The sequence below is a fragment of the Heterodontus francisci genome, chromosome 2, assembly GCF_036365525.1.
Source record: "Heterodontus francisci isolate sHetFra1 chromosome 2, sHetFra1.hap1, whole genome shotgun sequence".
In the NCBI taxonomy this organism is placed as follows: domain Eukaryota; kingdom Metazoa; phylum Chordata; class Chondrichthyes; order Heterodontiformes; family Heterodontidae; genus Heterodontus; species Heterodontus francisci.
Window position 1 is genome coordinate 94,966,892 of NC_090372.1, and position 25,142 is coordinate 94,992,033.

A 25,142-nucleotide genomic window follows, 5' to 3' on the forward strand; every position below is an offset into this window, starting at 1 on the left:
ACGTCTTCTCATTGTTCTGCATCTAAATAAGAAAGCATCGTGTCAAATCTCCCTAGTGTCATGCTAGGTCCCACCTGCCAAGAATGAGGCACATGAATTTTGTCATGAACATTGATTTTATACTGTTACTGGAGTGAAGAAAGGACTTGTTAAACAGATCAGCCGTGGCAAGAAAAGACATTTGCATATTAACAGACAGTGTTTGGAAGGACAAAGCAGCCATTCCCTGACACATTCAACCCACAATGAACTTTTGATCACCAGACGTTGAAGGTGGGGGAGCTCACATTTCAGGTTGACTGCTAAGATGGCCGAATACACAAACGGACATAGTCAAACCAGCTAGTCACATGACTAACCTGCTGGGCAACCTGAGTTTTTTGAATTTGTATAAACAGTTTGGACAGAAAGCAGAATGCTCCTAAACTGAGAAGATCTCTCCTGTCTGCCTGCTCCCATCTCTCTTAAGGCTCTGAATCTACGGAAGACACATGAACCCCAAGAGAGAAAAGTCTCCTAAAGGCCTGCTGCACGTCCTGAACCCGACGGGACCCAACGACATGTGTCAGGTTCAGGTCCCGTCGGGTTGCACTTCCGGGTCCATCATTCGGGCTCGGGTCGGACACGCTCTATCACAGGTAAGTGGCTCCACTGTTAATTTAATTTTTGGACTAGAAAGGTGGTTTTGTAACAGTTATTTTAAGCTTGTGCAGATCAGCAACAGTGAAAAATGGAAGGTAAGTTAACTGATGGTCGGGTTGGGATGGGTCAGGCGTGGGAAAAAATGGAAGGACTCGGGCCGGGTCAGATGTGGTTCTGCCGGGCTCGGGTTGGGTTTTATTTTGCAGACCCGAGCAGGCCTTTAAAGTCTCCTACAGCGAACAAGGTTTAAGAAGAACACTGGGCCCCAAGGATAAGCAAGATCTACCTACAATCAAGGACTCTCCAGTGAGCTTGAAGAACCGGAACAAAAACTCTTCAGATATTGCCTCAAACTTTTCCACTCTATTTTTCTTCTGCTCTTTTCTGTCTCTATTTGCATGTGCATATCGCATATGCATGCTAGCGTAGGTGCGTCATGTATCCATAGGCTTTACACGTATTAGAGTTTAAGTTGAATAAGTTTCAACTTTTCTTCTTAAAACCTAAGAAAGCCTGTTTGTGCTGTTTTCTTTGCCTTATAATTGGAAAGCGGTGAGCAGCTCACCAAGGAGGAGCTATAAACACCGTGTGTTTAAAATTAAACCCTGTTACAGTAAGACCAGGTGAAGGCTGAGAGGGAACCCCTAGACACCTTTCCCACCTGGTCATAACACTGGCAATTTAGTATTAGCTAACCAGATAGGAGAAGGTTCAATTTGAGAATTATCTAAGCCTCCTTCTGCCTCATCCTCACTATCCCTTTCATCCTTCACCATCCCTACATTCTGACATACCTGTGCTTGCTTATCCTCCTTCCGGCGATAATATTGTTGCAACATATTGATATGACACAGTCGATTCTTTTTCCGGCAATCTGGGGTGTCAGTCAAATAATTTACTTCACCAATTCTCTTGACTACTTTATACGGACCACTGAACCATGCCTTCAACAGTTCACCCTGTAAAGCTACTAATACTAACACTTCATCCCATGGTTGAAACGTTCAGGTCTAAGCATGCTTGTCTGCCCATTTCTTCATACTTGTTTGGGAAGCTTTAAGGTGTTCCTTGAGCCGCTTTGCAAGCTCTCATGAGCCATTCCCAGAACACGGATACATAATCTAGTAGAGAAGATTTGTCCCTGTTCTAAAAACCTTTCTTTAATTAGTTTTAAAGGACCTCTTATCTCATGTCCATAAACTAATTCAAAAGGACTAAAACCTGTAGAGTCATTCAGTGAATCCCTAGTGGCAAATAAAAGAAATTCTAGCCCTTTAGCCCAATCATGGGGATATTCATGACAGTATGCCCTGATCATTGTTTTGAGGGTCTAATGGTACCTTTGTAAAGACCCCTGTGTCTGTGGTTGGTATGTTGAAGACTTTAGCTGTTATACCCAAATTACCCATAACTTCCTCAAAAATTTTAGACATAAAATTGGAACCTTGATCTGACTGAATCTCAATCAGTAATCCATATCTAGTGAAGAACTGTGTTAACTTCTCTACCACTATCTTAGCAGAAATTGTTCTCAAAGGAATGACCTCTGGGAACCGAGTAGCCACATCCATGATAGTGAGTATATACTGATGTCCCGCTTTTGTTTTCTGTAAAGGTCCTACACAGTCTACCAACAACCTACTAAGTGGTTCCCCAAAATCTGGTATGGGAATTAGAGGTGCTGGTTTTATGGCAGGTTGTGGTTTTCCCACCATCTGGCACATATGGCATGTTTTACAAAACTGCACCATGTCCATGGAAAGACCTGGCCAGTAAAAATGTCGACTTATACGTGATTTGGTCTTCCGGAACCCCACATGTCCCACAATAAAGGAATTTCATACAATATATTTAATATAATATATTAATTTGGCGATAATTTGGCGGTACCACAATGTGATGAACTACCATCCAGTCTTCGTCCACAGGTCTGTGTGGAGGTCTCCACTTCTTCATCAGAATCCCATTTTTAATATAATAACCTTCTGGAACTCCTTTTGCCTCAGCTTCTGTTTAAGCTGATTGTGCCACTTTATTTAACTCTCGATCAACTTGCTGAGCCTTGATCAGAGAAGACTTATTAAAAATTTCCTTTGGATTATCCAAATCCCCTAAGAAAGTTTCAGATATTCAGCTCTCTGACTGTGGTGCCAATTTTACCTCCAACTTTGGAACTTGTTCAGCCATTTCTCAGGTTACGACACATGAAGGAAAAATTCTTGGACCCCTTTCCTGTAACTGTTCTGTCTCTTTAACTTCACTTGTTTTTTCTGTGACTACTGGAGAAGCTACTACTTTTGCTCCGGCCAAATCATTCCCCAGGAGTAGGTCAATTCCGTCTACTGGTAAACTATGAACATCTCCTACAGTTACCGTTCCAGACATTAGGTCACGCGTTAGGTGCACCCGATAAAAAGGTCTGGGTATATAATCCCTGCCAATACCATTCACTAAAACCTTAGCATTCAGTGCACTTTCTGGTGGAAATGTTCTGCCTTTCCCCAGCAAGAGAGTTTGGGTGGCTCCTGGATCCCTAAGTACAACTATATCTTTGCCTGCTTCACTTGAGAGATAAAGAGTTACTTTTCCTTTTGAGAGGAATTCCCTATAACTCTCAGATATCTTATTCACAACCCCTGCACTTACATCAGTTTTTGTATTTTGCCTTATAGCTGCAGTGAAAGCTCAAGCCTGATCTGCTGTACACTCGGTCAGGGCCTCTTTCTCTGCATTGGTTTTCTGTACATCAGTAAGTCCCATGGGTTTACCCCGCAACTTCCAGCATTCTAAAAAAATAAAATAAATCAATAAAATTCTGCACCAAGATGTCCCACCTTGTGACAATGGCAACATTTAGACTTGCGAATCTCACTTCCACCCTCAGCATCTTCCTTTCTGGTCTGAGGAGGAGATCCTGGAGCATTTCCAGCTGTCCCTTCTTGTCCCCGGCTACCTGCCTTCCTTTCACCTTCCCACCTTCTATCCTTCTCGGGTTTGTGGGGGTGACGGACAACGGGTTTGGGCTTATGCACAAGCTCATAATCATCAGCAATTTCTGCTTCCTGTCTGGCCATTGAAACCTTCTGGTTCTCTACATGGGTTCTTACTGATGAAGGGAGTGAATTTTTAAATTCTTCCAGGAGAATAAGTTCCCTAAGGTTCTCATATGTGGCTTCCATCTTTAGTGCCCACATCCAACAATCCAAATCAATTTACTTTACCCTCAAATTCTATATAAGTCTGCCCAAACAATCTCCAGAGGTTCTGAAATCTCTGTCGGTATGCTTCAGGGACTAACTCACAAGCAGCGAGAATAGCCTTTTTTGCCCTCTCATAATCTGCAGAAGCCTCCTCAGAAAGCATGGCATAAACTTCATGAGTTTTGCACATCAACCTGCTTTGCATGAGCAGTATCCAGCTTTCCTTTGGCCACTTCATCTTTTGGCTATCTTTTCAAAAGAAATGAAAAATGCCTCTATGTCACTTTCCTCAAACTTAGGGAGGGCTTGTATAAATTTAAAGAGCTCTTCACTGAGTCCTGGGCGAGAGTCAGATCCTTCCTCACCAGAATCTTCACTGGAGTCAAGACCACCCTGTTGTCTTAGTTCCAGCTTTTTAACTTTGAGTTCCCTTCCTTCTCTTTCTCTCTGCAATTCTAGTTCAAGTTTTTTCATTGTCAATTCTTGTTCCAGTTCACGTTTTTTCAATACTTTTTCCTGCTCAAGTTTTCTTATTTCTATTTCTTTTTCCTGTTGAAGCTTAAGTGTTCCAATTTGTTTTCTTTGTCAAGTTCAAGCTGCTTCATCTGTAAATGAATTTTAGCTAATTCAACTGCACTGCCTCTGGTTTGCTTTCTTCTTCTTACATTTGTAAATGTTGTGCCATTACTTCAATACTGTCTGCTTTCTTAGCTCCTGGTTGTAACTCTAACCCCAATTTTGCTCCAAGTTTTATTAGCTTAACCTTGGTCAAGTACCTCAAATCACTCAAGGATACATCCTCCTTCCCCAGAAAAGTCACAGCAACTATTAAAGACATTTCGGTGATGTAGACTTCATTACACAAGAAACCTGGTTCTTTTTATTTTTCCTTTTTCAATTCTTATTACCCCACTTACAATTGAATATTGTCAGCTTTGGGTTTACCCTGCACAGAGCCCCCAATTATATGTTACAACTGAGGCAGGAGGAGTGCACTGTTTATTCTAGTCCCACTTCTCCACAGGTCACAACATATATTTATATTTTCCCACTTACCAACACCGTTAATCATATACTCTATTTTTCCGAATTACTAATTCTGTGGCATTACCACTACGCCACTATCTCAACCACAACTCTAGCCGTATTACACCCCTCCTTTAAGGAGCAGCAGGCTATCTTTCAGCAGTGCAGGCTAGCTTTAAGTGGTGCCAGATACAATATTACTCCCTGCTGATGTGTCCAACCAATGAACATGGTGGTTCGCGTTGGCTGGATGCAGAGATCATTCAAACGAGCAGGCAGCACTAAGTTGACATACTGCTTGTATTGACAGCAGTGGCATGTATCATCTACAAAATGCACTACAGCAACTCACCAACGCTCCTTCAACAGCACCTTCCAAACCAGTGACCTCTACCACCTCGAACAACAAGGACAGCAGATGCATGGGTTCACCACTTGCAAGTTCCCCTCCAAGTCTCACACCATCCTGACTTGGAACAATATCGTCGTTCCTTCACTGTTGCTGGGTCAAAATCCTGGAACTCCCTTCCTAACAGCACTGTGGATATACATACACCACATGGACTATAGTGGTTCAAGAAGGTGGCTCACCACCATCTTCTCAAGGACAATTTGGGATGGGCAACAAATGCTGACCTTGCCAGTGATGTCCATATCCCAAGAACGAATATTTTAAAAATCGCTGCGCCCGTTTTCAGGGGTGAACCAATTTAGCCCCCTTTGTTTGGTGACACACATTTTGCATCATTCAGAATCCCAGAAATTTCATTTTGTTTGAATATTACAATTTAACAAAAAAAAATGTTTTCTTAACTGAATAACTAATTTTCTTTTGGCAAAACATAACCTTACCTGTTCTTTAAACTGCTCTGTAGTAGGAGGACACTCAGGAACACCTTCATCAGCATGAGTTTCGATCTCCTCTGCAGTCAACACATGGCTGTACAGCAAGAACTGCTTCATGAATTCTGTCCTATCATCTACCCACAGGTAAGAGTATGCGTCAAATGAATTCCTGTATTCCATAGCTTTGTTAATGATCTCCATTACCCTATCCATGATCTCTTGCCGTATCTCTGATAGGTCAAGTATATCTTCCATGTCATTCTGTGTGAAGAAACAACCCTTTTTATAGTCTCCTTTATGGGCAGAATGGTTATTAATACCTATCTGGGGTAGAGTAGCCTAGTAGTTATGATACTGGATTAGCAATTCATCGGTCTTAATGTTACTCTCACCCTATGAGGTTGATCTTAATAGCTCAGGGCACCTAGTGTATGCAATAAATACTGATTCCTCAGTGTTTTCTACATCTCATGAACAAATTCAAACAAAAACTGCCTGGAGACAACACAACCTCAGTGAATCCGAATGTATCTGATTTTTCAGTCAATTTATGTATTACCAAATTTGCTCAACATGCAACTCCCTGAATTTTGATAGTAAACACGATAGGGCAGATTTCCTGTGTGGTGGCCGCAGTATAGCAATTATGGGAGGCCCAGTCTATATTGAGGGTCGGGCCTCATTAACATCGAATACACTCTAAAAATAAGTTACAGTTAGGAAACAGTGAAAAGCATTATTTAAATTACTTTGTTCGGATAAAAATTTGCAGTTACACCCCCGAAAGAAAAACAAGCATAGGACTTGTGCCTCTTCATTTTTGTGGTCTTCAGAAGTGATAGTAAAATATAGGTTATAGGATTCTTCATTTCATATTTGCTTTTGGTAAAGGAAAATTTATAGCCAAGAGAGTAGATTTATATTAATTACCTGATAATTATCCATCTCAAGGTGATCAGCTACTCGCTTCACCTGTGCAGCCATTTTGTATATGTCACTTATTAACTCTTCAACTAAATCATAGAATCCATCAGCAGCATCCTTATCCAAGGAAGGTTTGAATACAATCTCTGGGATACTTAGGATCATTTGTGACACAAACAAAGGAGCAGGTTTTAAAGCAGCTTCAGTGCTCTCAAAGAGAAACTCAAGAGAGCATAAAGTAGCATTGAAGAAACCATCTAAAACCATGTCATCAATGTACTCCAAATAGGCCTTCCACGATTCAGTAACTAGGTCTGCCTTCAGAAGTCTGCGATTCTCCTGTTAATCAGTAAGAAATTAAGGTAAAAGTATTATCTTGGTTCTTCTGAGGCTTAAAAATAAATATTTATCTTTTCCATTCACAAAATAATGCACTAACATTCACAGAATCACAGAATAATACAGTGCAGAAGAGGCCCTTCCGCCCATCGAGTCTGCACCGATGCATTAAAGACACCTGACATGTCTACCTAATCCCACTTGCCAGCACTTGGCCAATAGCCTTGAATGTTATGACATGCCAAGTGCTCATCCAGGTACTTTTTAAAGGATGTGAGGCAACCCGCCTCTACCACCCTCCCAGGCAGTGCATTCCAGACCGTCACCACCCTCTGGGTAAAAAAGTTCTTCCTCAAATCCCCCTTAAACCTCCCACCCCTCACCTTAAACTTGTGTCTCCTCGTAACTGACCCTTCAACTAAGGGGAACAGCTGCTCCCTATCCACCCTGTCCATGCCCCTCATAATCTTGTACACCTCGATCAGGTCACCCCTCAGTCTTCTCTGCTCCAGCGAAAACAACCCAAGCCTATCCAACCTCTCTTCATAGCTTAAATGTTCCATCCCAGGCAACATCCTGGTGAATCGCCTCTGCACCCCCTCCAATGCAATCACATCCTTCCTATAATGTGGCGACCAGAATTGCACACAGTACTCCAGCTGTGGCCTTACCAAAGTTCTCTACAACTCCAACATGACCTCCCTACTTTTGTAATCTATGCCTCGATTGATAAAGGCAAGTGTCTCATATGCCTTTTTCACCACCTTATTAACCTGCCCTTCTGCCTTCAGAGATCTATGGACAAACACGCCAAGGTCCCTTTGTTCCTCGGAACTTCCCAGTGTCAGGCCATTCATTGAATACTTCCGTGTCACATTACTCCTTCCAAAGTATATCACCTCACACTTTTCAGGGTTAAATTCCATCTGCCACTTTTCTGCCCATTTGACCATCCCGTCTATATCTTCCTGTAACACAAGACACTCAACCTCACTGTTAACCACTCGGCCAATCTTTGTGTCATCCGCGTACTTACTGATCATACCCCCCACATAGTCATCTATGTCGTTTATATAAATGACAAACAATAGGGGACCCAGCATAGATCCCTGTGGTACGCCACTGGACACTGGCTTCCAGTCACTAAAACAGCCGACTGTCATCACTCTCTGTCTCCTACAGCTAAGCCAATTTTGAATCCACCTTCTCAAGTTACCCTGTATCCCATGTGCATTTGCTTTCTTGATAAGTCTCCCATGTGGGACCTTGTCAAAGGCTTTGCTGAAATCCATATAAACTACATCAACTGCACTACCCTCATCTACGCACCTGGTCACATGCTCAAAAAATTCAATCAAATTTGTTAGACAATGACCTCCCTCTGACAAAGCCATGCTGACTATTCCAAATCAAATTTTGCCTCTCCAAGTGGAGATAGATTCTCTCCTTCAGAATTTTCTCCAATAGTTTCCCTACCACTGACGTGAGACTCACTGGTCTGTAGTTCCCTGGCTTATCTCTACAACCTTTCTTAAATAGTGGGACCACATTAGCTGTTCTCCAGTCCTCTGGCACCTCCCCCGTGGCCAGAGAGGAATTAAAAATTTGGGTCAGAGCCCCTGCAATCTCCACCCTCGCCTCCCACAGCATCCTGGGACACAAATCGTCCGGACCTGGAGATTAGTCCATTTTTAAGCCTGCCAAAACCTCCAATGCCTTGTCACTACCTATGACAATTTGCTCAAGAACCTCACAGTCTCTCTCTCTCAGTTCCATATCTACATCCTCATTCTCTCGGGTGAAGACAGATGTGAAGTATTCGTTCAACACCCTACCAATGTCCTCTGGCTCCACCCACAGATTTACCCCTTGGTCCCTAATGGGTCCTACTCTTTCCCTGGTTATCCTCTTCCCATTGATATACTTACAGAATATTCAAGTTAATTCAAACTAATTGGAAATACCAATACGCAGGATTTCCGAGCTTGAGGGATAGCTGCAGTCACTGCGGAGCATCAGAGAGCAGGAGAGTTTCTTGGATTGTACATTCCTGGAGGTGGTCACCCCACAGGCAGAAAGTTGAGGATAGTGGATGAGTGGCCATCTACAAAAGTAGGAAGAGGCAGGAAATGCAGGAGTCTTCGGGGTGTGTGCCACTCTCAAAGCAGTACTCAGCACTGCAGACTGCCGGGAGTGACAACACCTTGAAGGAGTGCTGTCCAGACCATGGCACCAATGGGCAAGGACTACATAGGGGAAACAGCAAAGAGTAGAAATTTAGTCATTATAGGAGATTCCATAGTTCGGGGTCAGGCATTTCTGCCGCCTTCCTCGTGAGTCCCACATGGTGTATGGTCTCCCTGGTACCAGGGTAAAGGACATCATGAGAGGGTGCAGAATATTCTGCAGAGGGGAGGGAGTGTGCCAGAAGTTGTAGTACACATTGTTACCAACGACATAGAGGGGGCAGGTATTGTGCTCCTACAGTCAGACATTCAGGAGCTAGGGAGGAAGTTAAAAAGTAGGACTTCAAAGGCAGTAATCGTTGGATTACTCCTAGTGCTTCGTGCTGGCGAGAATAGAAAAGGGAAGATAGGGAGGATCAATGCGTGGCTTGAGGAATGGTGCTGGAAGGAGCCCTTCAGATTCTTGGGGTATGAGGACCAGCTCTGGGGAAGGAGGCACCTATTCAAAAGGGACAGGTTGCACCTCAACAGGCCTGAGTCCGTTGTCATCAGGGATCACTAGTGTGATTGTGGAGGACTTAAACTAAATTGGCAGGGGGGTTGGCACCAGCATATAGAAATAGAAAAGAGGAATAAGGTGCATAAATGAGTGAGAGTGTTGGATAGTACTAGAGATAGAAGTACTACCAGATTAGATAGGAGAAGACTAAGGACTACGAGGAATACAAAGACAGGTTTAGAATTCATGGAGGTAAACGCACAAATTGTGGTGAATAAGGTTGGTGAGCTCCAACCACAAATAGCTGTGTGGGAATCTGATGCAGTGGCAATAACGGAAACGTGGCTTAAAAATGGTGAGAACTGGGTGCTTAATATTCATGAATACAAAGTGGTCAGAAAAGATATGGAAGGAAAACAGGGAGGCAGGGTGGCAAAACTGATTCGGGAAGAGATTGGAGTGTTGTAAAGAGAGGATATCCTTGAGGGGGGCAAGGGCAGAATCTATTTGGTTAAGAGTTGAGAAGCAAAAAGAGGATGATCATGTGACTGGGATATTCTGAAGCACTCTAAATAGTGAGAGAGAAACAGAGGAGCAAATCTGCAAGGAAATCACAAAGATATGCAAGAATTATAGAGTGGTGATAATGGGGCACCTTAATTACCCAAATATGGATTTGGGTAATGTTAGAATAAAAGGTAAGGAGGGGAAGTGTGTTCAGGCCAACTTCCTTGACCAGTGTGTTCTCGGTCCAACTAGGAAGGAGGCATTACTGAATCTGGTACTGGGGAATAAAGTAGGCCAAGTGAACTAAGTATCTATGGGGGGATCACTTGGTTAAAAATGATCATTGTATCAAAAGGTTTAGATTAGCAATGCAGAAGAGAAAAGACAATGGAGAAGAGCAATCTAAGGTAGGACTTCTAAATTGGAAGAGGGCTAACTTCAATGGGATGAGAGGGGATCTAGTCAGGGTAAATGGAACCGAAGACTGACAGGAAAAATGGTAACAGAACAATGGGTGATCTTTAAGGAAGCTTGGTACATTCCAACAAGGATGAAAGATAAGGGAATCAAAGTGAGGGCTCCAACGATGACGAGGGAGATAGAGAATACGATGAAACAAAAAAAGAGGATGTATGATGCACGTCAAGTGAATTCTTCAAGAGAACCAGGCCAAATACAATAAGTTTTGAGAGGAAATGAAGAGGAAAATAAGATTGGAAAGGAGAGAATATGAGAATAGACTGGCAGTCAACATAAAAGGGAACCCAAAAATCTTCTAGCGGCATAAAAATAATGAGTAGGTAGTAAGAGGCAGGTGGAGCCTATTCGGGGCAAAGGGAGTGATATATGCTTAGAGGTGCAAGGCAAGTCTAAAATACTTAATGAGTATTTTGTATCAGTTTTTACTAAGGTAGAGGATGCTGACAAAATATCGGTAGATGATGGTACAGGTAATGGATGGGGTGAAAATTGAGAGACAAGGTGTACTGAGAAGTCTGGCTATGCTTAGAGTGGATAAGTCGCCTGGTCCAGATGGCTTGCATCCCAGGTTGCTAAGGGAAGTGGGGGTGCAGACAGTGGGAGGGCATCCCTAGATATGGGAGAGGTGCCAAATGTTTCACCCTTATTCAAGAAAGGATGCAAGCAAAGGCCAGTCAGTTTAACATCAGTGGTGGGTAACGCTTTAGAAACATTAGGGGGAAAAAAATCAACAGGCACTTGGACAGCCTTGGATTTGTAAAAGGCAGATCATGCTTGACTAAACTAATTTGAAGTAACAGAGAATGTTAATGAAGGTAATGTAGCGGATGTTGTCTGTGTGGATTTTAAGAAAGCGTTTGACAAAGTACGACATCAAAGGCTAGTTAACAAAATTGAGGCTCATGAAAAAGGAGAGTCACTGTCAGCTTGGATTAAAAAATTGGCATGAGGAAAGAAAATAGTGAGTCATGGTAAATGGCTGTTTTTCAGACTGGAGAATCGTAGACAGTGGTGTTCCCCAAAAGTCAGTGCTGGGACCATTCCTTTTTTGGTATATAAATAACTTGGATATTGGAATACAGAATAAAGTTTCAAAATTTGCTGATGATACCAAACTTGGAGGTGTGACAAAAAGGATGATATCAGTCAACTGCAGAAGGACATAGATCGGCTAGCAGAATCGGCAGACAGGCAGCAGATGGAATTTAATTGAGAAGTTTGAGGTGATATGTTTTGGTAGAAGGAATAGGGAGAGGCAATATAGACTTAATGACACCGTTCTAAAGAGTGTGCAGGGACAGAGGTTTCGGGGGGTTCACGTGCATAGATCTTTGAAGGTGGTATTGAGAGAATAGTTAGCAAAGCATATGAGATCTTGGGCTTCATAAATGTGCAGTTTTGTAAAATTGCTCAACGTCATGTAACTCAGAACGGAGTATTGCACATTTATTTTGTATGTATAGATTGTAAGGTAGACTTTCCAAGTCAATTAAAACCAATGTAAGGAAAATTGTTAACAGAAAGCCCACTATTTTTTGATGTGCGCTCATAATGTGCGAGGTACCTTGTTGCTACCCTAGTAGTTTAACACCAAATCTGGATTCTTGGAGGTTCATATTAAAATAATTAAAGGAAGAATTAACCTATATGCACACACTAAGGCTATTTTGACAGTAAATATAAGCTCATTACTTTACAGTTGTGGAAAGTGGCTTCTTTACAGAAGAGATTCAAAAAAACATAATTCTTCTGCATGGGGGGCAGACTTAGTTATGAATATTACAGACCTCCATAGTTGTGGTCACTATATATATACTCCCCGTCATCTGCACATCAAACAGAATAGGAGAAGTCTTCCCAGGGATGGAATGCAATCGCTTGGAATAGGGAACCTGGCACAATCTCAGAAACCACTCTCCTGTTAAGTAGCATGCCTAGGAAAAGGTTGTATTCAATGTTGAAAATTATGTATCTACCAGAGTAAGACTCCCCACCCTGAGAGACATAAGACCTGCTGAAAGTGGGGTGGTGAGGGGCAGGTGGTGAAAGACAAAACCAATGTTTTCCATAATTGTCTACTGGAACCAAAATTTATAACAAGTGTGTTCTAATAGCATTGCATTTTACTAACAAGGGAGCTGTAAACAACAGGCTTCTGTAAATCTCAGAATAAATGTCACTATACAGTGACGATTGAAATCCACTCACTGAAGGACAAATGCCTTCACACGTTAATGGTTACAGACTACTACTGTATTGCTGATCAATTGTGCTGACTTTAAATCAAATTATTTACAAAACATAAAAGTTATTCTATAAGCGCAGATGTGGCCTAAGTTCTTTTTAACTGAAGGAAGCACTGAAATGTTTACCCCTCCTATTTTTCAGCTCGACAGCCCAGCATTTTAGAGCCTATGCAGCAATAGTTTAACTGCTTGGAGACTGAATTAGATTGGGTGGCAGCAATATATATATTTTAAAACTGCAGCTGGGAACACGGCTAGAATAAGGTGAATAGGAGAAATAATTCTTAAACCAATTTTTTTCATCGAAAATAAATTTTACAGCACAGAAGGAGGTGACCATGCTGACTTGCTGAAAGAGCATTCCATCAACCTGCTCTTTCCCCAAAACTTTCCAAAAGTTTATTTTTCAAGTATTTGTCCACTTCTCTTCTGAAAGTTGTTATTGCAAATTCTGCTTGCAGCACTGCTTCTGGTAGGGTATTCACGATCTAATGACCTTCAGTGTAAAAAAAAACTTTAACATTTCAAAATGTAGAACTTAGCGGAAAGTGTAAAATGACTCATGTCATAGCACTACATAGTAACCAAAAGGCCTGAAAATGATAACATATAGAATTGCCATTACAAATGTTACAGAGACTGTTCCCGTTGTTAATGTTGACTAAAAAAATTACTCAAAATCATGACACAGGAAGTAAAGAACATGCATTTATATAGCAACGCTCATGATATCTGGATATCTCAAAGCACTTTAACTTATTTTGAAGTCTAGTTCATCATTATAATGTAAGGAAACACGACAGCCAATGTGTGCACAAATCCCACAAATAACAATGAGATAAATCATCAAATAATTTGTTTTAGCGATGTTGGTTGAGGTATAAATATTGGCCAGAATACCTTGCTCTTATCCACCCGAAGACAGGTGAGGCCTCAGTTTTATAACTCATTTGAAATATAGCACATCCAATACTGCAGCACTGCCTCAGTACTCCACTGAAGCTTCAGCCTATGTGCTCAAGTTTCTGGAGTGAGGCCGGAACTCATAATCTTCTCATTCAGGGGTGAGAACATTATCACTCAGCCAAAGCTGAATTAATGTTTGTAGACAGAAAGTGCACTCCATATGCAAGATTTCTATTAATAGAGCTAAAAAAAATTCACAGCAAATTGAATAAGGAGATCTTGAATATCAAGCACTCCAGTGTAAGTATTTAATATAGCATGCGGCTGTATTATAACTTAGTGCAAAATATTTCATCTGGCAATTATATTTTTCCAAGTCTATTGCATGACATCTTGTTCTTTTCTTAAGGCTTACCTCAACCAATTTGTGAATCGTAGCATCATCCTCCCGTATCAATTTGTACCACTTGGCGACTCTGTCTTCTCGGTCATCCAGGTTCAGCAGAGAATCTTTTTTGTTATCTTTCCTTGTAAACATAGCACATTCACTCCAAGTTTTCGTAAGTGTTTGTAGAGTATCCACATTCTCTTTTGTCTTCTGAACCCTGCTTGCCAGATCATGCACTGTGTCCTTCATTTGCAAAATGTAGCTCCAGCAGTTTTCACTCTGCCAGGTAACAGTCTCCTCTGCAGCCTTCAGCTGTTCGTCAATGGCTTCCAGCTCATTAAAAATCAGTGGAAACTCCACTTCCAAGACCGTCTGTTTCAGATTATTGTACCACCTCACCATTAACTCCAAGGTTCCTACAAACTAAATAATTCACAAACAACGAACAGTAACTCATAGCGTTCTTTACGAATACGAACATTCCACCAGAGTAGTATGATGGGCATTTTCGTATAAATGAATAAATCAATGACAAATCCAATATTTTAATCCTATACATTAGTTTTGTTTAACGGCTCATTAAAGGGCTCTCTTCATGCAAAAGTGTGTTACAATTTGTTTTTCTAATGGCAGGGTGGAAACAGAAAAACTGCAAGCCATTTTCATCACAGTGATGCCACATGGAAATGACAAATTGATATGCTATGACAAGGTTTACATTTTCTTGTGTGTTTATAAACAAATAAAAGTTGTTGTAAACTTCGAGTGAAGATGCTGTTCTCAATATATTTTATCATCTAACTTTATACAGCATATATCTGTCACAAGATCATTTTTTTCTGGGAAGATGTAGGTGCATAGAACCTCAATCATTCCGTTGTGATCTTTTGATTAAAGAAAGATGCTAAAGCAGCAGAGATCATGGGCAGGATTTTCCCTCCAGGGGCAGAAAACAGAGGTCGGGACTATTTCTGGGTCCCAAACGTGCCCCCAGAAGCAAATAATCACTCACTGTGGTTTTCACAGGGGCGTCCCCTTAATTGGCCTGGAGACGGGCTCACCGTCCACCTAAGGACAGCAGGCAGCCTCTCGAAGCTGGAGGGCTAATCGGAGGCCTTCCAGTTTGAAAGGAGAAGTAGGCTGCAAGAGATGGTAAGGAAGGGAAAGGGGACTTCAAAATGGAGGTCCCCCTTCTCCAACATTTTTAAATCTTAGATTAAAAATGGGATTTGCAGCCAGGCCACATTGTTCGGGTGGGCGGGTCGGGAGAGAAGCTCCTGCTCCCACACAGGCAGTGAAGGCTATCTGGAGCACTGGACCCCAGCTACCTAGAAAATCCCAGTCGGCATCCTTTAATTGGCCTTAGTAAACTCTTAATAAGCCGTGTTGGCTACCGACTGTGCACCCCCATCCCGCCTGCACAAAAATGGCCTGGAGGTGGGATGGGTCTGGGGTAAAAAAAACTAGTAAGCCTGAGAATTAGGAGCATTTCAGAATTCAGCAAAGGAGGACCAAGAAACTGATAAAGAAAAAGAAAATAGAATATGAAAGTAAACTAGCGAGAAACATAAAAACAGACTGTGAAAACTTCAATAGGTATGTAAAAAGGAAAAGATTAACAAAAACAAATGTAGGCCCACTACAGGCAGAGACAGGAAAATGGGGAATATGGAAATGGCAGAGAAACTAAACAACTACTTTTTGTCTGTCTTCATGGAGGTAGATACAAAGAAAATTCCCAGAAATACTGAAGAACCAAGGGACTAGTGAGCCTGAGGAACTGAAAAAAATTAGTATTAGTAAAAAAGTAGTGCTGGAGAAATTAATGGGGCTGAAAGTTGATTAATCCCCTGGACCTGATGATTTACATCCCAGTGTTGGAAGAGGTGGATCTAGAGATAGTGGATGCATTGATGATCATCTTCCAAAATTCTATGGAGTCTGGAATGGTTCCTGAAGATTGGAAGGTAGGAAATGTAACCCCACTATTAAAGAAAGGAGGGAGAGAGAAAATGGAGAATTACAGGCCTGTTAGCCAGACATCAATAGTAAGCAGAATGCTAGAATCTATTATAAAGGATGTTATAACTGGACACTTAGGAAATAATGGTCGGATTGGGCAGAGTCAAGATGGATTTATGAAGGGAAATAATGTTTGACAAACCTGTTAACAGTTTTTGAGGATGTAACTAGCAGAATAGATAAGGGGGAACCTTGGATTGGGTGTATTTGGATTTTCAGAAGGCTTTCGATAAGGTCCCACAGAGGAGGTTAGTAAGCAAAATTAGAGCACATGGGATTGAGGGTAATATCCTGGCATGGATTGAGAATTGGTTAACAGACAGAGAATAGATAGTAGGAATAAACGGGTCATTCTCAGGTTGGCTGGTTGCGACGAGTGGAGTAGCACAAGGATCAGAGCTTGGGCCCCGGCTATTCTCAATCTATATCAATGATATGGATGTAGGGACCAAATGTAATATTTCCAGGTTTTCTGATGACACAAAACTAGGTAGAAATGTGAGTTATGAGGAGGATGCAAAGAGGCTTCAAGGGAATATGGACAGGCTAAGTGAGTGAGAAAAAACATGACAGATGGAATATAATGTGAAAAAATGTGAAGTTATCCACTTTGGTAGAAAAATTAAAATGCACAGTATTTCTTAAATGGTGAGAGATTGGGAAGTGTTGATGTCCAAAGGGAGCTAGGTGTCCTTGTTCATAAGTCACTGAAAGCTAACATGCAGGTGCAGCAAGCAATTAGGAAGGCAAATGGTATGTTGGCCTTTACGGATTTGAGTACAGGAGTAAAGTAGTCTTGCTGCAATTGTATAAAGCCTTGCTGAAACCGGACCTAGAGTACTGTGTACAGTTTTGGTCTCCTTATCTAAGGAAAGATAATACTTACCATAGAGGGAGTGCAACAAAGGCTCACCAGACTGATTCCTGGGATGGCAGGATTGTCCTATGAGGAGAGATTGAGGAGACTGGGCCTGTAGAGTTTAGAAGAATGAGAGCTAATCTCATTGAAGCAGACAAACTTCTTACAGGGCTCCAAAGGTTGATGCAGGAAGGGTGGGGGGTGTGGTGGGGTGGTGGCGTCTAGAACCAGGGGACACAGTCTCAAAATAAGGGGCAGACCATTTAGGACTATGAGAAAGAATTTCTTCACTCAGAGGGTGGTGAACCTTTGGAATTTTCTACCCCAGAGGGCTGTGGAGACTCAGTCATTGAGTGTATTCAAGACAGAGATCGATAGATTTTTAGATATTAAAGATATCGAGAGATATGTGGATAGTGCGGGAAAATGGCATTGATATAGATGATCAACCATGATCTAGTTGAATGGCAGAGCAGGCTTGAGGGGCCGAATGGCCTACTCCTGTTCCTATTTCCTATGTTCCTCTGAACTGACACACCAGCAACGGGGCTATTTTTAGCTTCTGCTGCCTCTGTTCCCGGGGTCGGCGGGAGCTCAAAATCCTGCCCCGTGAGTCAGCAGCAACAGTTACAACCATCGCTAACAACCATAGTTAGATTTTCCACTGCCAGTGATTTCTCTCAAAAAAACTATGCAAATAGCATTTAATGCACCTAAACTACAATGTAAAAGAGGGGCGTATTTCTGTCTTCAGGTGTGAGTTAGTTCTAATTTGTTTTAAACTGATTTAACACCTGCCTGAAATCAAGTGCAAACAGTACTCAACTCTCCAGTCTGAGTTTATTTGCATAATTATTTACAACTCAAAAGTGCAAATTTAGATGGATCAAGGGTTGATACTAGAGGTAGAAGAGGAAATTTGTGTAAATGAAATTTAAAGAGATGGAAACAATTAAAGGGAAGTCACAATGGAGGACAAAAATTCAAGAAGTTTCAGGAAAACATATTTACATGCTTTGCCAAGTGGTAGGAGATTAAAAAGTGACAGGCCAAGATGAAGAGAAAGGGAAGCATATAAGCAGGCATGACTCAGCACACCAGTGACAGAGCAGTTAGCATTTGACTGCTCCCCACCCCCAGTCTGAACTCATGGTGGTGCTCCACATGGTACTTATGAGAGGCATTATCCTCTGTGCCAATCCATGACATCATCCTATAGTTTAGCAATGCAGTGTGTTTACAAAAATATGGAACCAAATTTCAGGCCACAGCCCAAGAGATCCTGCAACTGATCATTGAATAGAAATGAAGGTGGTAAATTGACCATCTAAACTCATCAATCTAGAAAGAACCTACAGGTCTACAAATTTGAGTTCGCCCACTTTTATCCTGTGCCAGTACGGTGAGGTCCGAGGCCCCCCGATATTGAGCTTCAGACCTCATTATCATAGAACTGGCATAGCATTGCAGCTGGGAGGAGAGTAGTGAAGTAAAATCAGGCCACTGGCAGTGTCACAGCGGCCTCAGGAATGTGGGTCCGAGGGTCAAATTGGGCCACAGGACTGGCTGAGGTCACAAGCCAGATCAGAGTGGGCTATATTCCGCGATTGTGGGTCAGGTTGGGACCTGGAGTCAGAAATTGGGGCTCAGAGCCGGAAGGGTAGGCAATTTGAGGGGTAAGCAGTTGGAGGGATTAGTTGAAGGGGTAGGCAATTGGATGGGTGGGGGAAGAGGTTGTGAGTAGCAATCGGATCTTTCAATGTCGGGGAGGGAGCTGGGAGGAGCAGTGCTCCTGCTCCTCCTGCCTCAGCATTCACTTGTTTGGCAAGTGTACAGCAGGGCTAGTTTTTCTGAGTACAGCATCTTATGAGACGGGCTGCCTCAGGGCAAACCAATGTTAAAGCGGGGACACCGAGAAGACGTTCGGCCCCTTACTTGTACATGCAAAAGGCCGAAGGTCTGTTTCATGGGTGGGTAAAGGTCGCTTTTTGTTTGCTCTTATTCATTATGGCGGTCGGTGCACGAGTTGTGTGTGCTTCCTGCCAGCCATTTTGGGGGTTTAGTAGCCCTTTTATTTATTCATTCGTGAAATGTAGGCATCGCTGGCTAGGACAGCATTTATTGCCCAACCCTAATTGCCCTTGAGAAGGTGGTGGTGAGCCGCCGCCTTAAACTGCTGCAGTTCATGTGGGGTAGGTACACCCACAATGCTGTTAGGAAGGAAGTTCAAGGATTTTGAACTAGCAACAGTGAAGGAACAGTGATATAGTTCCAAGTCAGGATAGTGTGTGGCTTGGATGGGAACTTGCAGGTTGTGGTGTTCCCATGCATCTGCCGCCCTTGTCCTTCTAGGTGTTAGAGGTTGCAGGTTTGGAAGGTGCTGTCGAATCAGCCTTGGTGCGCTGCTGCAATGCATCTTGTAGATGGTACACACTGCTGCCACTGTGCGTCAGTGGTGGAGGGAGTGAATGTTTGTGGATGGGGTAACAATCAACCGGGCTGCTTTGTCCTGGATGGTGTCGAGCTTCTTGAGTGTTGTTGGAGTTGCACCCATCCAGGCAAGGGGAAAGTATTCCATCACACTCCTGACTTGTGCCTTGTAGATGGTGGACAAGCTTTGGGGAGTCAGGACGTGAGTTACTTGCCACAGGATTCCTAGCTTCTGACCTGCTTTTGTAGCCATGGTATTTATATGCCTACTCCAGTTCAGTTTCTGGTTAATGGTAACCCCAAGAATATTGACAGTGATGGTAATGCCATTGAATGTCAGGGGAGTTGGTTAGATTCTCTCTAGTTTGAGATAGTCATTGCCTGGCACTTGTGTGGCGCGAATGTTACTTGCCACTTATCAGCCCAAGCCTGGATATTGTTCAGGTCTTGCTGCATTTCTACATGGACTGCTTCAGTATCCGAGGAGTCACAAATGGTGCTGAACATTGTGCAATCATCAGTGAACATCCCCACTTCTGATCTTATCATTGAAGGAAGGTCATTGATGAAGCAGCTGAAGATGGTTGGGCCAAGGACAATAAGGAGGCTCTGCAGTGATGTCCTGGGGCTGAGATGATTGACCTCCAACAACCACAACCATCTTCCTTTGTGCTAAGTATGACTCCAACCAGCAGAGAGTTTTCCTCCTGATTCCCATTGAGTTCACTTTTGCTAGGGCTCCTTGATGCCATACTCGGTCAAATGCTGCCTTGACGTCAAGGGCAGTCACTCTCACCTCACCTATTGAGTTCAGCTCTTTTGTCCACGTTTGAACCAAGGCTATAATGAGGTTAGGAGCAGAGTGGCCCTGGTGGAACTCAAACTGAGCATCAGTGAGCAGGTTGTTGCGAAGCAAGTGCCGCTTGATCGCACGGACGATGACACCTTCCATCACTTTACTGATGATCAAGAGTAGACAGATGGGGCAGTAATTGACTGGGTTGGATTTGTCCTGCTTTTTGTGTACAGGACATACCTGGGCAATTTTTCTACATTGTCAGGTGGATGCCAGTCTTGTAGCTGGAACAGCTTGGCTATGGGTGCAGCAACTTCTGGAGCACAAATCTTCAGTACTATTGCCGGAATGTTGTCAGGGCCCACAGCTTTTGCAGTATCCAGTGCCTTCAGTCGTTTCCTGATATCACGTGGAGTGAATCGAATTGGCTGAAGACTGGTATCTGTGATGCTGGGGACTTCAGGCAGAGGCCGAGATGGATCATCAGCTCGGCACTTCTGGCTGAAGACTGTTGCAAAGGCTTCAGCCTTATTTTTCGCACTGATGTGCTGGGCTCCCCCATCATTGGGCATGGGGATATTTGTGGAGCCACCTCCTCCAGTTAGTTGCCTAATTGTCCACCACCATTCACAACTGGATGTGGCAGGACTGCAGAGCTTAGATCTGATCCGTTGGTTGTGGGATCACTTAACCCTGTCTATTGCATGCTGCTTACGCTGTTTGGCATGCAAGTAGTCCTGTGTGTAGCTTCACCAGGTTGACAGCTCATTTTGAGGTATGCCTGATGCTGCTCCTGGCATGCCCTCCTGCACTCTTCATTGAACCAGGATTGATCCCCCGGCTTGATGGTAATGGTACAGTGGGGGATATGTCAGGCCATGAGGTTACAGATTGTGGTTGAGTTCAATTCTGCTGCTGCTGATGGCCCACCTCACCTCATGGATGCCCAGTTTTGCATTGCTAGATCTGTTCAAAATCTATCCCATTTAGCATGGTGGTAGTGCCACACAACATGATGGAGGGTATCTTCAATGTGAAGATGGGACTTTGTCTCCACAAAGACTGTGCAGTGGTCACTCCTACCAATACTGTCATGGACAGATGCATCTGCAACAGGCAGATTGGTGAGGACGAGGTCAAGTATGTTTTTCCCTCTTGTTGGTTCCATCACCACCTGCCACAGGCCCAGTCTAGCAGCTATGTCTTTTAGGACTCAGCCAGCTCGGTGAGTAATGGTGCTACCGAGCCACTCTTGGTGATGAAGATTGAAGTCCCACACCCAGATTACATTCTGCGCCCTTGCCACTCTCAGTGCTTCCTCCAAGTGCTGTTCAACATGGAGGAGTACTGATATATCAGCTATGGTGGGGGGGGAGGGGTGATAGGTGGAAATGAGCAAAAGGTTTCCTTGCCCATGTTTGACCTGATGCCATGAGACTTCATGGGTTCTGGAGTCAATGTTCAGGACTCCCAGGGCAACTCCGTCCCGACTGTATACCACTGTGCCGCCACCTTTGGTGGGTCTGTTGGTGGGGCAGAACATACCCAGGGATGGTGATGGCAGTGTCTGGGACCTTGTCTATAAGGTATGATTCCGTGAGTATGACTATATCAGGCTGTTGCTTGACTAGCCAATGGGACAGCTCTCCCAACTTTGGCACAAGCCCCCAGATGTTAGTAAGGGGGACTAAGGGTCGACAGGGCTGGGTTTGCTGTTGCTGTTTCTGGTGCCTAGGCCGATGTCGTGTGATCTGTCCGGTTTCATTCCTTTTCTTAGACTTTGTAGTGGTTTGATATAACTGTGTGGCTTGTTAGGCCATTTCAGTGACAACTACATTGCTGGTGTGGGTCTGCAATCACATGCAGGCCAGACCAGGTAAGGATGGCAGATTTCCTTCCCTAAAGGAACCAGATGGGTTTTTACAACAATCGACAATGGTTTCACAGTCACTAGCTTTTAATTCCCGATTTTTTATTAATTGAATTCAAATTCCACCACTTGCCATGGTGGGATTCGAACCCCTGCCCCCACAGCATTAGCCTGGGGCTCTGGGTTACTAGTCCAGTGAGAATACCACTACGCTACCGCCTCCTCCTTATGGCACTTGAAAAATAGGCGCTATGCAGCTCAATTTCTAGACCGGTGTTCTCAACACAGTATAGAACTGCTAAATGATTCCTAAGCTTTTTTCTTTCACTACCTGAAGTCCAATTTAAGTGCTGATCACTGTTCATCTGAAAAAAACCTTCCTGGCATCAGTCCTAAATTTAGCTACCATCAATTTGAACTTTTGCTTGAACAAGCATTTGATTTTCTGAAATCAGACCCCACAAAAATTGCACTTTGCTACAACTGGTGACCATTAAATTCGACAAACAAAAGGTTTGCAACCCTTTCTCCCAAACAAGAGAAAATTCTTTCCCTATTTAGTAGTATTAAACAGAAATGCAACTAAAGGTAATTTAGGCCTTTCTAGGTTTATGTCAGTTACTTATATTTCAAAATTTAACAGGCAGTAATTTCTTTCTAAGACATAGGGCAGAATTTGGCCCCGATATGGGGGCAGGTATGGAGGCAGGCAGGCGCAGAATTTCACAACACCAGCAGGGGCGTCATTTCCCCGCTATGGTCCTGACTCCCGGCCATTTTCCTTGAGGCCGGACTGGGCAAGGAATGGCTATTTGTCCGCAAGTGGCGGGTAGTTTCTTTAGTCAATTTAAAGGCTAATTAACGCCATTGATCAGAGGCAGACTGGAATTTTCATGGCGGATGCCTGGAGGTGGGTCCCCGGCAGCAGACTGGAGTGCCAGAGCTCCAGGATCACTTTGAGGCCACCCACCCCCCCTCACTCTACTCTACAGGCGCCATACCTACCACTAAATTCAGCAGGATCGGATCAAAAGCCGTTCTTACAGATTTCCCGAACTCAAAACAGCAGCATCTTATCACCACCCACCCACTTCCTGCTTCCAAGCTAATATCCAGCCGAAGGGAGCCAAATATACTTGCACGTAGAGGAGTAACTTTACTTTCACATCACAGAGACTAAAAATAACTAATCTGTGAGTAACTGAAGTGGAATTTTCTCGCACTAATTGTGGGCTCAGGGTGTTACAAATCTGCCTAAATATCACACCTAAAGAAAGTCAGACTTGCATTTATATAGCGCTTTTCACGACCACCAGATATCTCAAAGTGCTTTAGAGTCCATGAAGTAGTTTTGAAATTTAGCCACTGCTGTAATGTAGGAACCTAGTTAGATTTAATTCAATTAAAATAGCAGAGTATAAACAGCTGCTACAAATTTTCCGAAGTTGCTAATCTCAAGCAATAGCGATGAAATAAGATTAAATCAATTAACAGCCATCCCAAAATGTCATTGGAGGGGGATGGGGGAAGGGAAATGGGAGGAGAGAAATCAGAAGAACCCCTCTTTTACATTTTTAATGTTTTTTTAACTCTGAAGGAGACGTTGAATTAAAAAACACGAGTCAATCATGAATTTGATTGAATGTGAAGACATCTTATTGCAAAGACTGTTGGTATGTCTGACTTATAAATTAAAATTAAAAATGAGACCTCCCACTTGTTAAAATATATTCTACTCTTCCTGCAAAAGACAAACCTTTGTCAAAGTTTCCCTCTTCTCGAAGATAGCTGCAGCTGCCTCCGGGATATCAGATTGATTCAATATCTGAAGGTATTTCACCTCTCGCAGTACAGCAACAATCTGAAACACAATATTCCATCAAAAAAACTGCATACCATCTAGTTATTGTCATTGCCACAGCATTGTGCATCACAAGTAGAAATTTCTAAGCAGTTGCTGTATTTTAAAATCCTTGAACATTTTTTTATTTCCTACACTTGTTTACAGATGTTAACACTACGCTGGAGACTGAATGGGACAGACTGTCCTTGTTAAGCTTCATTTGTGCAAAACACAGAACAAAAGATTCTGAGGGGAGGATCACATACCCATAACAGTGCCTGACCAATGTTGCAGAGAATATAACTGGGCTGTTAGGTTTCTCTAGAAATTTGCAACGGTCTTTGGTTTCTGAACACCTTCCCATCTTCAATTCTCACATTGTAACATTTACTGTCCACTTGCTGTTGTAATTGTGCTGGTTTCCATTTCCCTTCTTCTGTTAGCAAAATTCTGATAACATTTTTTCTCGGCTTTTCCGGCTTGTTGATACCTTTACTGTAGACGTGGGCCTGTTTATCTTTTCTGAGGTGTAGCACCCTAAAAATTCAGAAGCATCCATTTTTGGGGAACATACTTACCTTGCACAAGCATGGTAGTGTCCAAGGAGCACTGAAAATTGGGTCTCAGACCTCGTTCGCAGAGATGGTGCTGTAGAAAGAGGCCGTGCAGGTAAGTAATGGAAGTTTGGGCCACTGCAAGTGATTGGTGGCCAAGGGGGGTGGGGGGAAATCCCATGCCACAGGGGAGCAATCAGTGGTGGGGATGGGTTAGCGCCACTCAGCAACATCTTGTGGGATCAGGTCTGGAGATCAAAAATCTAGGGGCTTAGGGAGGTAGGAATTGTTAATCTCGAGGCCACGGGTGGAACAAGAGGTGGTAAGGCGTGGGACAGTGCTTTACAGATTATCTTTAGAATTAGTTTCTGAATGCCGCTAGAGTTGACGCTAGTTGCCTCAGGGAAAACCAATATTCCAGTGGGGACCTCAAGCAGTCATTAGACACCTTATCTGCTTATGCAAAGAGTCTAATACCTGCTTCAGGTCTGGGTAAAGGACATCTTTTGTTTGTCCTTACCCAATGTGACGGGTGGCATACTTTCGGTCAGAAGCATGCGTATGTTTCCTACTCGCCAC

At 43.1% G+C, this 25,142-nt stretch overlaps 1 protein-coding gene across 1 annotated transcript in view; it reads right to left on the reverse strand.

The window, feature by feature from the left end:
- LOC137345649 (dynein axonemal heavy chain 11-like) overlaps positions 1-25,142 on the reverse strand; it is a 622,812-nt gene that overhangs the window by 471,775 nt on the left and 125,895 nt on the right. Inside the window, exons 11-14 of the mRNA XM_068008891.1 lie at positions 23,923-24,027; positions 14,217-14,612; positions 6,645-6,977; positions 5,721-5,975 (exon numbers count right to left, since the gene is read on the reverse strand). Of these exons, the coding sequence (XP_067864992.1) occupies positions 5,721-5,975; positions 6,645-6,977; positions 14,217-14,612; positions 23,923-24,027 (1,089 nt within the window). The remainder of the gene's footprint in view (positions 1-5,720; positions 5,976-6,644; positions 6,978-14,216; positions 14,613-23,922; positions 24,028-25,142) is intronic.